The sequence below is a fragment of the Lynx canadensis genome, chromosome A3 (genome assembly GCF_007474595.2).
Source record: "Lynx canadensis isolate LIC74 chromosome A3, mLynCan4.pri.v2, whole genome shotgun sequence".
NCBI classification, from domain to species: domain Eukaryota; kingdom Metazoa; phylum Chordata; class Mammalia; order Carnivora; family Felidae; genus Lynx; species Lynx canadensis.
In genome coordinates, this window is record NC_044305.1 from 116641850 (window position 1) to 116653914 (window position 12065).

The window sequence follows — 12065 nt, forward strand, 5'->3', positions numbered from 1 at the left end:
TGTATACAAGCACAAGCACTGGCTCGGATGCCTCCTCAATTCCCAAGTGATCTGGGCTGGGTGTGGGGAGAATTTCCAAAGTCACAACGTGCCTCTATGTCCCTGCCCTTGTACCCACCCCTCTGGGCCTCCTGGTTCTCCTGTTTGTACCAGGTTTGGTTTCATCTGCCACTTGTTTAGTAACAGTAGCAAGAACCTGCTAGAACCCAGTCCTTTTCAGCTCAAAAGAATAAGAAGACTCTATCACACTTAAAACTTGGCTTAAATGTTAAAAATAAGCACCACAAAAAGGAAGATACTTCATCAGTTTGAGCAATTTTTTAAAAATTTTCTGGCTGCTTCATATAATACTTGGCAAGCTCTAGAGCTGTAAGAGATTGTAACTGCAGATTAACTTTACTTGACTTTACTAAGAAATTCGAAGTGATCAGACTACTTTAATAGATTCTCTCCAATAACAGCAAGATTAACATTCACATGAGCTTTGTGGACCTAAAAACAAGATGCATATAAATTCAGACTACCCTTGATAACAGACTCCCCATGACAAGACTCATAAAACTGTATGAAGTGTGTTGTCAATCTGTCTTTAGCTAATGACTCTTTAAATGGGTCCCCAAAGAACATACAATTTGACTTTGCTAAGTTCATCGCAGCAGATGGTTGCCCATGTTGTGCGAACATGCAAAACAAAACCCAGCATTCCCGTAATCCTCCATAGGATGCCCTAAAATAAAAGAGAATTATTGAGAACAAACAGTAAGGCTTCTATTAAGATTCTGTTTTCCTTTGGTATCCTGAGTAGGTGTATTTCACTTTTAATGCGCTACCCAAGCACAAAGCTATTTTTAGCTCTAACTTAATTTTGAAACATTGGAAAAGTTCAGTGTAAGAACAGACCATTACCTACAATGGGGGTGGGGGGCAGGAAGGAACACGAACTATGACCACACAACCGAAGCAAGGACTTCCCCGCTCTTCAGTGTTCAGTAAATGTAAAACAAGTGTTACCCTTCAGGTAAAGATGCGCTACCGGGCTAACCTCGGAACGACCGCGAACACCAGAGTCTGTAGTGCTGGCCCAAAGTCCACTTCTCAGCTGCCTCTGTTGCCCACGCTCTAGCTATCTCCCTTACTCCATCTATCTACCAAGGCTACTGCCTCCTTGAAAGCAATTACAATTATTTGTCCTGCCATCACTCCAGTGCTCGCTCAGAGGCACGTCAGCTGGTATTAGTTGAAAGACAGTCGTATTGAACGAACTCCCACTAAGCTTCAGCAACTAGTGCATGTTGCTAGAGTCTAGAATGTTTACATTTTAATATCTGCCAATATAGGTGAATAGCAGATTGACAAAACTTCAGATGATTATAATATTTTGGCTGGTTTGGCTCTCAGCACCTCCTTGAGAGATGGCAGGCAGACTGGGCAGCAGCTAAGAGCCCCGGGTGCAGTTACCAACCCCTGTGACTCAAGCAAGTTAGGTGAACCCTCACTTTCTCACTTAACAATATGAGACTTCACCTCTGTGTGAGGCAAATCCCAACACCCAGCCCCAAACCCACAGGAAAGGAGTGGTGCGTGGGCACACGTGTGTGCCTTTCATTAACCTTGACACCTTGACCCCTAATGCATTGGGAGCCAAGGCCAATTAATTCAGTGTGTCATCCCAGTAAGCCAAATTACGTTTAGTCTTTATACAGAAGCGGACCAGAAAGAAGTTTATAGTCTCAGTTCTGTTTATTCTTTCTATTCAAAGATCTCTTTAGCAAACCATAAAATTAGCGAAGAAAGTTAATCCGGTGGTTTCCTGAAAGAAAGCAGCAGGACTATGAGAATCACGTCCATTTAACAACCTTCACGCCTTCGGCACCATACCACTCACTTCCCTTAATGTCTGTTACAACTGCAGACTTATTGGCAAAGTAAAATCATAAAACTTATCTTTGGAAGGTTCTCTTTTGCCACACCCGATATTTCACGATAGGTCTGATGCACTTCCTGTCCACTGCCAATTTGCACCTCCTGCTCTCCACTCCCAGAGCCACAGAACAAAGCCCAGAATAAGCCACAAGTTTGGGACCAGGAGGTGTCTGCGGAGTCAGGCGTCCTAAACGAGGATAACGGGCGTCCGCTCTCCCAATTACAGAGGATTGGACAGAATCCCTCTTCTCAGGTTTATAGACACACCTACTGTTACTGGATAGCAAGTCTTTGAAACTTGTTGCAGATAATATGTCTTCATAGTGCGTCTAGAAATAGGGAATCTCCAAAGAGAGCCAGTTCAAATGTCCCACCAAAAGATGAAATTGTGAAGACTGCAGGCAAATTTTCTACATCTTAGTACCTCTACTCCTTGAGAGAAAAAAAAATTAACACTTTTGCATTATTTCAAATAATATTTGTACAGTATCTCACAGCTCTCAGAAGAAATAGAATAATGTTAAAGGCAGATTCTTTTTGCACGCATATGCACCAATAAGCAGCTGGTCAAGTTTCATGCAAGACAGGAGCCTAGTGCACAGTATCACACTGGACTCTCCTTGGTCACACACCGGGCAGTGTGAAGTGAGGCCTCCCGAAACTCCAGGCGATTTCTTTATTCCCTAAACTCCATTCCCTTCAAGAAAGGGGCAGGAGGATTTGAGAAAATCACAATCCTTCGAACTGATAATCTATTGGAATTCTTATTAGAAATTCACTTTCACTAGCAGGGTCAGTAAAGGGGGCTGGCATTTTTCACTTTTCTCTGTTATCTGTAATGCAAAATTCACTTTCCCTGCCATCGATATGGGACTTTTTGTGGCTATTAGATTCATTTTAAAATCCATCTTAGGATATTTTTTTCCAAAGATATTGGAGAGTAACATCTCTCCTTCATAACGAGAACTGTCAGGGGCAGCCAATGTCAGTAGCCCTGCGTACTGAGATTTAAGCTGAATCTCAGAAGTCATATTAAACAAGAATAAAAAGAATGCTTGAAGCTTTGTGTATCATTTTAACATGATTCATTTCTCTGCCAGTCTGGTTTGTTATGTGAAGAGTAATTAGTTCAGTCCTGAAGAAGGTAAGTCTAGTTCGAGGAAAGCCAGCCTCAGTTCTGTTGGGCTGGAGCTCAAAGAACTTAAGCTCTAGGAGATTGGCTCGGGCCAATGAGGACACAGCATCTGGGTACTGACACCCCCTACGCTCCAGAAATGAGTAAAATTCAAATCCAGTACAGTCCAAGTAGATTTCTGAGACCATTTAACGTCACCTATCCAATTCAAACGACTCTGACAAAATAGCCAACCCTGAGACCAAACTCCTCCAGGGCTGTGCTTGTGGGTCAATACCCTCAATATCTACAGAAGCAGCACACCGGTCTGTTCATTTAGGATTTTAGAGCTGAATTTAAGCCAGATTCGTGAGCACTTTTTAAATGACACTAGTGGTCTTTAGGAACATTTTATTTTAAGCTAGCGCCTAATTTTTTACTAATTCAGAACTTCCTGCCCCCCTCAGCACCACCGCGAGCACCCCACTGCCCCTGTCTGAACCGTAGAGTATGTGATGAAAATGTTGAAGCTTGCTGCTGCTTCAGCATGAAGATTCCACCCACTTGAGACATTCCAAAGGAACAAGAGGAGAAAAGGTTCCCACACCTCTTGGTGTTCTCCTCGAGGGAGAGGCCGTAGGCAAAAAATCAGCTTCATTTCTACCGAGCACAATGAAAATACAGTCTCATGGGTAACATGTGCCCATCAACCCCAATTCTTTTCCCCTCCTGCAAAAAGGAGCATTAGCAAAAATTTTGGTAGAGGAAATTCTTTTTGCCTATGCGAAAGCATCGTGTTCTGCTTATCACGAAATCTTAACGTGTCCGATTTAACTCGTTCAGCCTACACACAAGCGTCATTAGGAAAGTCCGTCGAATGTTCAAGCGGCTTTATGTGTGACACTGGAAATAAGGGCCCATGTAGCAAGGGAGATTATTAATTACTAAAAATATATGTGATGATGTGAGTTTTGTATTAACTACTGTATTTGTATTATAAGTATAGTGAAAAAAAAAGGGCATGAAGAAAAATAAAAAAATTCTCCCCCTGGCTTGCAATGTGGTGATACCTATTATGTCTCTGAGTCAATCATTTAGATAAAAATTGTCAAGTGAGTAGTTACAATTATTAGATCTATTTCTCAATTAAGAAGGATTCTTAATACATTGGGTCTCTAGCCATAGGTCAGCGCGGCTTAAATGCGTATTCTAAATGGTCCGAAACAAAACCCTGGAGTAAAAATGTTTGGCACCATGGACCAACGTCGGGCACACTCGGCATCACACCATACATGCTACTCCATCCTCTGACTTGCCATCCTATCAAACTAGAAATTCAAAGCCCCTCCCCGCCCCAGGGAAAACACACAGGCTGGTGCCTCAGGGGACCCTGTTGCTGTGCCCTCCCCTTCTCCTACCCAGCACCTGCCATCTTCCTATCTTCTGCAGGTCACTGTTGTGGGGGAAAGTTGGACTACCGTGATTCTAACCTTTCTTGTCCTCTTTCCTTCCTTCCCCAGCACAATTACCTGTTCCACGGCCGGGTCTCTCGAGGCCACCTGTCTGAAGTCAGCTAGATAACATCTCCACTTTGAACCGTCGATGGCCTTCATTGCCTCTGTTCATTCAACAAGCATTCACTGAGCATCCACTAGGCGCCAAGCATTACTCCAGGTGTCAGGGATAGAGCAATGAACCAGTCAAAATCCACCCCTCCATCTAGTCAGGGAAGAGAGAAATAATGCTAAGCAGAAAGTTGAGCGTGACCAAGGATGGCAAATGCTGAGGAGAAAAATAAAACACGAGAGGGGCATATGCAGTTTTGGAGAGGAGGGCACAAGGCACTCAGAACAAGACTGCCACGTCTCCAAGTTCAGAGTCCGCAAACGTCTGCATCCGAACACTTTTAAGCACTTAAAAACTATTCCCACCAAATTACCCTAAAATGAAAAATAAAGTTTTTTAGAAGAATGTAGGTAATTATTTATATGTTTTTTAAATCTAAGTTCAAAATATTCTATCCTACCCTAAATAAACAAATGAAATCCCACCGGTACAAAAGAAAGTTAAGCAATTTTAGAAAACTGTAGAAACCTCTTTCTTCTTTTAAATGGCTCTCTGTCCTTCAAAACGATACAGCAGGAGGGTGGATAAAAACACAACTTTACTTGCTTAGTAGAAAGCATGATACTTTAAAAAAAATTTTTTTTTTTATTGTGTTTATTTTGAGAGAGAGAGACAGAGACAGAGTGTGAGCGGGAGAGGGGCGGAGAGAGAGGGAGACACAGAATCCGAAGCAGGCTCCAGGCTCTGAGCTGTCTGCACAGGGCCCGACGCAGGCTCAAACCCACAAGCCATGAGATCATGACCTGAACCGAAGTCAGACGCGCAAGTGCCTGAGCCACCCAGGTGCCCCAAAAGCATGATACTTTTGAAGACACTAGAAGGATGGGACAAATCCAAGTCACAGTGGTACGAAAACAAGTGAAGAATGAACCCGTGTGCTCTGAATCACCAAGAGAAGGGGCTGTGCGGGTCGGGTAAATGACAAGATAACATTCCAAAACCGAAACAGCTTCCCTTTTTATTAATGCTCAAGAAGTGAACTGTGAATGACAGTTAATCAGCAAAACACAAATGAAAACACCTAATCTGTTATGTATAGTATATGTAAACATACACATTATATGGATTTAATAATCCTAATCTAAATATGAGAACAACCGTTTCCCTGACCTTAGTGTTGGCATTACTGTTTCTAACTTAGGGTGTTTCATATTTAACAGGAAGAATTATGGACACCCAAGTTCAGAGTAGTCATGATTTTCATATTAAGGTATAAATAGAGTTTTAAAGAAATAAGCTGTATAATAAAATAAGTTTACTTCTGAATTGCAATACAGGCATTTTCTTTAATCAATAAAAATATTCCTTGATTATAAAGCAGCCATACTTTGCAAATGTATATCAGGAAAATAGCTCTGGCAATATTTGAAATACCACACTTTTAAAAAGGCAGCAAAGCAACAGAATTTAGCTTTTAAATAGTATATTGCAAAATAGTTCAACGTATTATTTCTAAGCACAAAGCGAGCTCCATTCTAAAGAATACTTTTAATCTTATAAACTGTTCCAATATTTCTGTGTAGTTTAAAGTCTAAATATCTACAATAAAAGATAAATCTTTATACACATAGGACATAAACGTCAATACATATCCACGACACAAACGTTTTCCATTATATCACTCTATTTTGAAGGCTAGTTTGTTAACATGTGCTCAAAAAGAAATACAAAAACCTGATACAGGGCTGTAATAGGCTGAATTCTGCAATGACTGAAAATATAAAAACAGCAGTGATAGCAAACACAACACCAGTTTTATGAACAGAACCAAAAAACATCGAGAAATCATAAACATTTAAATGAATAACTATTATATGCTTCATAACACATCTTAATTTACTCTCTTCTCTTAAATATAATTTTTTCTAAATGTTTTTCATATCCCGGGAAAGAATAATGGCAAATTCTCCACAAAGATGAAAGTGCATTACGTTTTAAAAGTGCTTCGTGTGTGTGTTTTATTATAGACATGTCCAATAAGGAATTAGACAAGTATGTGCAAAAAATTCCAATTGCGACTTGAATTCATAGATCTAATGATGGGTTTTTTGTAGTTCATCCACATGAGGCAGTTGCCAATACATAAGAAAAATCTGTGATTACACGCTTTGTATAGACGAAAGGTAGGAAAGGAGACCCCCTGTTCATCAGCCGGTTAGAGACCCTGGGTAAGGAAAGAAGAACTCTGTATCTGGCAAAGGCTGAGAGGCCCACCACCTCCAGGGCATTAGCAGATCTCTGGATGTGGCCTTCCTGGAAGGGCAAATCAGTTCAACAAAAAATAGGAAAACTACACTAATCACAGAGCTACTATTCTCTCATTGTCCTTCTTAGTACGGAAAGAAAATCTCCAAAAACACTTGACAGAGAAAGGCCAGGTGAATGTCAAATGTTAACCAAAGCCTGTGAAAACCCTCACAACTATGGCATATGGAAAATCCGGGATTATGTGCAAAAGCCAAAGAGTAAACACCGTCAGTCGGTTACCTAACGGCACCCATTTTTTCCCGAAGTCTCAGAATGTTCTTGGGTCTAAAGTTTCAAAAGCTTCTAAAAATGCTTATTTTGAACTTGTTTTAAATGAATCGTGATGCCCACGGCTCAGACAGCTTTTTAAAGGGGTCTCTCCGAATTGTTAGAATGGTTCCTAGGAAGATAGCTCTACTTCCAAATCTAGAACAATGGCTAGATAACTGAACCATTTGCTGTGGACTCTTTATCCTATGTACGTACGTATGTGAGCTCATTTAATACTTCAGCAGTATTAGTATTTAGTATTTAATACTTCAACAGCTCTCATCCACAAGCTTTGACCCGTTTATTCCCCGATAGGTTACTCTGCTCGGCCTAACTAAGACTCCGTGGTTCGGCTTACAGGTGAAATAGCGCTTGTCTCCCACCGCTCCGTCATTCTTCCCCTTGGCGCTTCGAAGCTCCAGTCCCAGCCAGATCCCTGATGCAAAGTCCGTGGGGCCCACGTACCTAACGGTCCCCATCTCATTGGAGCTCGTGAGGAGGACCTGGGAGCCCTCGTGCAGCTTCACGCTCCCTTCCACGCCGCCCGTGGTGGGGGCCCCGCTCCAGCTGCGGCGCAGCGCGGGTTTCCATCTGCAAAGGGGAGAGCAGGGGAGAGCGTCAGTACGCAAGCGCAAGCGGTGCGCGCACTCGGCCGCACGCTGTCACGTTCCTTCCCACCCCAGGGTCCCAATCCATTCACAAGCTGCTTTTATTCTAAGTAGCAATATGAGGATATACTTTTGTTCAACAGTTAAAATGGTTTTCTCTTGGCTATTTTAATACTACCCTAAACTGAATTGAAGATTTCACTAGTCGGGGCTCCTGGGTGGCTCAGTTAACATCCGACTTAGGCTCAGGTCGTGATCTCACAGTTTGCGAGTTTGAGCCCCACATCAGGCTCTGCTCTGTGCTGACAGCTCAGAGCCTGGAGCCTGCTTCGGATTCTGTCTCCCTCTCTCTCTGCCCCTGCCTCGCTCGCTCTCTCTCTCAAAAATAAACATTAAAAAATATTTAATAAAAAAAGATTTCACTAGCAATTTCTAAATATACATACACACACATATATACTTTCTATAAAATAGCAACTAGAAAAAATACACTTATAACCTATTTAACTGCTATCAATTATCAAAGCCAAAAAAAAAAAAAAAGAACCTAACATTAGCACTGTAGTAAATTAAAATGACCTTTTACTCACTTTTTAAACATTTATTTACCTGAAAACAATGTTTAAAAACTGCTATTCTATAACTTTATAAAATAAATGTATATATATCTTCTATGAATGACCTCCGGTCACACCAAAGGGTTTACCACCCTCCCTGCCACTAACAGTAAGGAGGGTCTTAGCTTCCGGGAGGAGGACTCCTCTCCTTTTCTCTATAAAACATGATTTAAAATGTGCTGCCTCGCAGCACCCGCCCCTGAGCTGCCCTGATAACAAAACTACTGCGCACCCACACAGGGAACTCAGCCAGGCCTCGAGCTACTACCGCCCCAGAGCTTCCTCTCTGTCACCGGGAAATAACTGACCTGAAACTCACTCACAGTGCAAATGCCACTAAGGTCTTGTTCCCTGTGACCTGAGGCCTCTCCAAACGGTTTTCCTGAAACCAGCACCAGCGGGGCCTTGCATGCTCAGTCTCCTACCACCTCTCCTTCAAAGCAAACCCTTCTCCCGCCCCCACAGCAGAGACCACGCGGAACCCGCTACCAAAACTGCACAGTGCCTGACTGTGAACAGAGGCCAGGTCCTACCTATTCTCCGTTGTATTTCACGGTCTATAGTTTCTAATATACTATCACACACAACGTCTCATTTCCTCCCATTAACCACCCTGTAAGAAAGGGACGGCACTCAGATTTTACGAGTAAGAAAACTCAAGTCCAAAGACTTGTCCCGAGCCACACTTGCCACTACGTGATAGAATCCTAATTAGAAAACACAATGGAAAAAGTATTCTTTATCATGCCAACTGCACAAATAACAATGATAAAATTAACAAAGAATACATAGTGCCTGTTAGAAAAAGTATAAACCTTTACTGAAGAACATACAAAAGATAAACGAAAGAGCTTTGTTCCTGGAGAGCAACACGTATGTGTTGATTCTACCCAAATTCACCCCCAGAGGGACACTGTCTGCAACCACACACAGTCACTCCACAGTCCACACAAAAATGACGCTATCACTTCCTGAGCGCCCACTGCATGCCAGACACTTCCCATTCGTGATCTCATCCAACCCCACCCAACCACTGACCTTGAGACGATCTCCCTTCGAATGGAGGAGAAATCTGAGGCTCAAAAAAATCAAGCTATTTGCTTAATTAATGATGGTGAAGAGGAGAGGTGGGGCTCACGTGCAAGTTGGTCCAGGCACCAAGGCCAGGCTCTTACAACCACGAATGGGTGCTGATAATTAAGACAAAATTGAAAACTAACACAGCAAAGATTTATAGAGCTGTCATGTTAAATTCTAAAGTTACAATAATATAAACAATGTGGCTCTGGCAGAAGAATGTACTTTTTATATGACACAGAAAAGAAACCTTAGAAAAACACACATAATTTTTTTTCTTTGTGATTAAAAAGGAAAACTTCACATCAGTGGGACAGGAATGAACATTCAGCTAGGGGTGTTGTAAAAGTCATCTTGGGGAAAAAGAATAGGATTCCTACTACTCACTGTATATTAAAATAAATTCCAAATAAATTAAAGAGCTAAATACGTAAGTTAGAAAATAGAGAACTACAAGAAAATAAAAATGGATATTTACCTGAACACACACAAACACGGGTGGGAAGGGGAGGAAACAAATACATGTATATAAAGTTTGGCATCTACTATTAGTTAAATTTTGATTTTTTAAATTAATTTGTATGCCATAAAAATGTTTCCATATCACAGGACAGTCTTTAAGACCTTACAAAAGCCACACTAAGGAAATCTGTTAAAGAATGGGGGATTCATTAAGGGAAAAAGCTTTCAAAGGGTATGTAGAGTATGATTTGTCCATCTTTGTTTAAAATTCAGATACATGCTTTAGAAAAAAAAATTGGGAAAGTATACACCAAATGGGAGTAATAATCTCATCTAGGTGATAAAATTCTAGATGATCTTTATCTGCACTTAGCTTTTTATAATTTTTCAAATGTACAGTCAACTTTCATAATCAAAAAGGTTTTAAAAGAAAGAAGGAATACATGAATTCAAGATCTAAACCAAAATTCATGGTTTGGATAAAGACTAAACATTCTAAGAAGAATGATTTGATTCAACTTATGTCAAAGTTCTAAAAGCTCCGGGAAGTGCAAAACTTAGAATTACAGTACATTTCAGAGCTCTGTTTACTCATTCAAAAACATTAATTGACCACGTATGAAATGACAGGCCCAGGCTTGGGTTCTAGGATTTGTGAATAGTCAGTAAATAGTTATAAATACTGCAATAAAGACTGTGTATGGTGCAGAAGGAGCAGAAAAGAGAAAGAACTCTATCCTCCCTTAAGGGCCAGGGAACATACTTGAGTGAGGAAGAGACACGTAAGCCTCACTTACGAGGAAGTCACTATGAGAACGAAGTCAGGAGAAACAGACAGGAGCTGTGCCTGCTGGCAGGACTTTAGATGCTGTGCCAGTGAACGTGGACTTCATTCTGGGTTTGAGAACTGAGCAGCTTCAAGGGGCGGGCAGAAAATGCAAACAGATGATATGGAAGTAATGGAACACGCAGCAAACTGGATTATGGGAGTTCTGCCTAAAGATATTCACGTGTGAGCTGACCGCATAAACCGTGTCAAAAGGCTGGATTCCACAGACAGGACGTGCTGTGGTAACACAGAGAGGGGCTGAAAGAAGCTGGCAAGGACAGGAATGAGTGACAGAAGAGAGACAGATGCAGGCTGGACGCGTCATGACTACCAGGTCACTGTGGTGCCGGTTCAAATCCCAAGCTGCCTTTCCCTCTACCCCCATTCTTGGGGTAGAGAATTCTGAAGACAGAAGAATTGCTTCGACCCTCTCTCCATCACTCTGTCCTCTGAATGAAATGCATTCATCACTGTCACTCAATAAACGACACAGAAAAACAGATCCTGTTCCCTTTCCTCACTTCCTCTCTCATGTGGGGCAGGCATGTCCTTTGCCCAAATCCTTCATGTTTCCTCCCCAGGAATGTTCGTCACCTCTACATTTTCCAGGTTTCTTCTGAAGTATCATTTATTTCCATATGAATGAACAAGAAAATGGTAGTGCATGGGGAATCTCAATAAACTCATTTTTCAACCCACAGTCTTCAGAATACATCGTGCTTCCAGCCTAATAACACACAACACCCGACCAACTCTGTGCCCACAGAAGGTCATCCGCCGCTCTAATCTTCCCCTACCCCAAGATCAGAGACGGGGCTCCTAGTAACACCCAAAGTTTTTCTTTTGTTCCTTAGAAGAGCAACCACCAGATATTTTAGTCATGTACTCTATAAGCAAAAATAAATTATTTTAAAAATTGATTTTATACCCTTAATAAAAGTGTATTTCTTTCTCTTTTTTTTTTAAACAGGCGCTAGTCTCAATCTGTACAAAGTATCAGTAAAGCTTCATTTCTTTTTATTTTTATAGAAAACAAAGAGAGGTACGAATGTTCTCCCCTCATGTCAGACATTATCTGGTGTGTAACCATACCTGCTGCGTAAGCCCGTGGTTCAGATTTCTCCTCCTTCCCTCGCTTCCCTGGACATTGTGCTCTCCAACCCCCAGCACTGCACATGGCCTCTGACACTCCCCCTGTCCTAGCCCCCCCGAGAGTCCTTTATATCCAGGCGGCCTCTTCCTCGTATTTCTTCCATTCTGCCTAAGAAGGCTTGGATGTCTTCAAGAAACTG

At 41.7% G+C, this 12065-nt stretch overlaps 1 protein-coding gene across 3 annotated transcripts in view; it reads right to left on the minus strand.

Annotated features, from left to right (window-relative positions):
* Positions 1 to 5595: 5595 nt before the first annotated feature.
* The window catches only part of CLIP4 (CAP-Gly domain containing linker protein family member 4), a 65811-nt gene continuing 59341 nt past the window's right edge, over positions 5596 to 12065 (minus strand). For all 3 annotated transcript variants that reach the window (XM_030311376.2, XM_030311378.1, XM_030311377.2), the window contains exon 16: positions 5596 to 7771. In XM_030311376.2, coding sequence (XP_030167236.1) covers positions 7450 to 7771 — 322 coding nt within the window. In that variant the 3' untranslated portion in view covers positions 5596 to 7449. The remainder of the gene's footprint in view (positions 7772 to 12065) is intronic.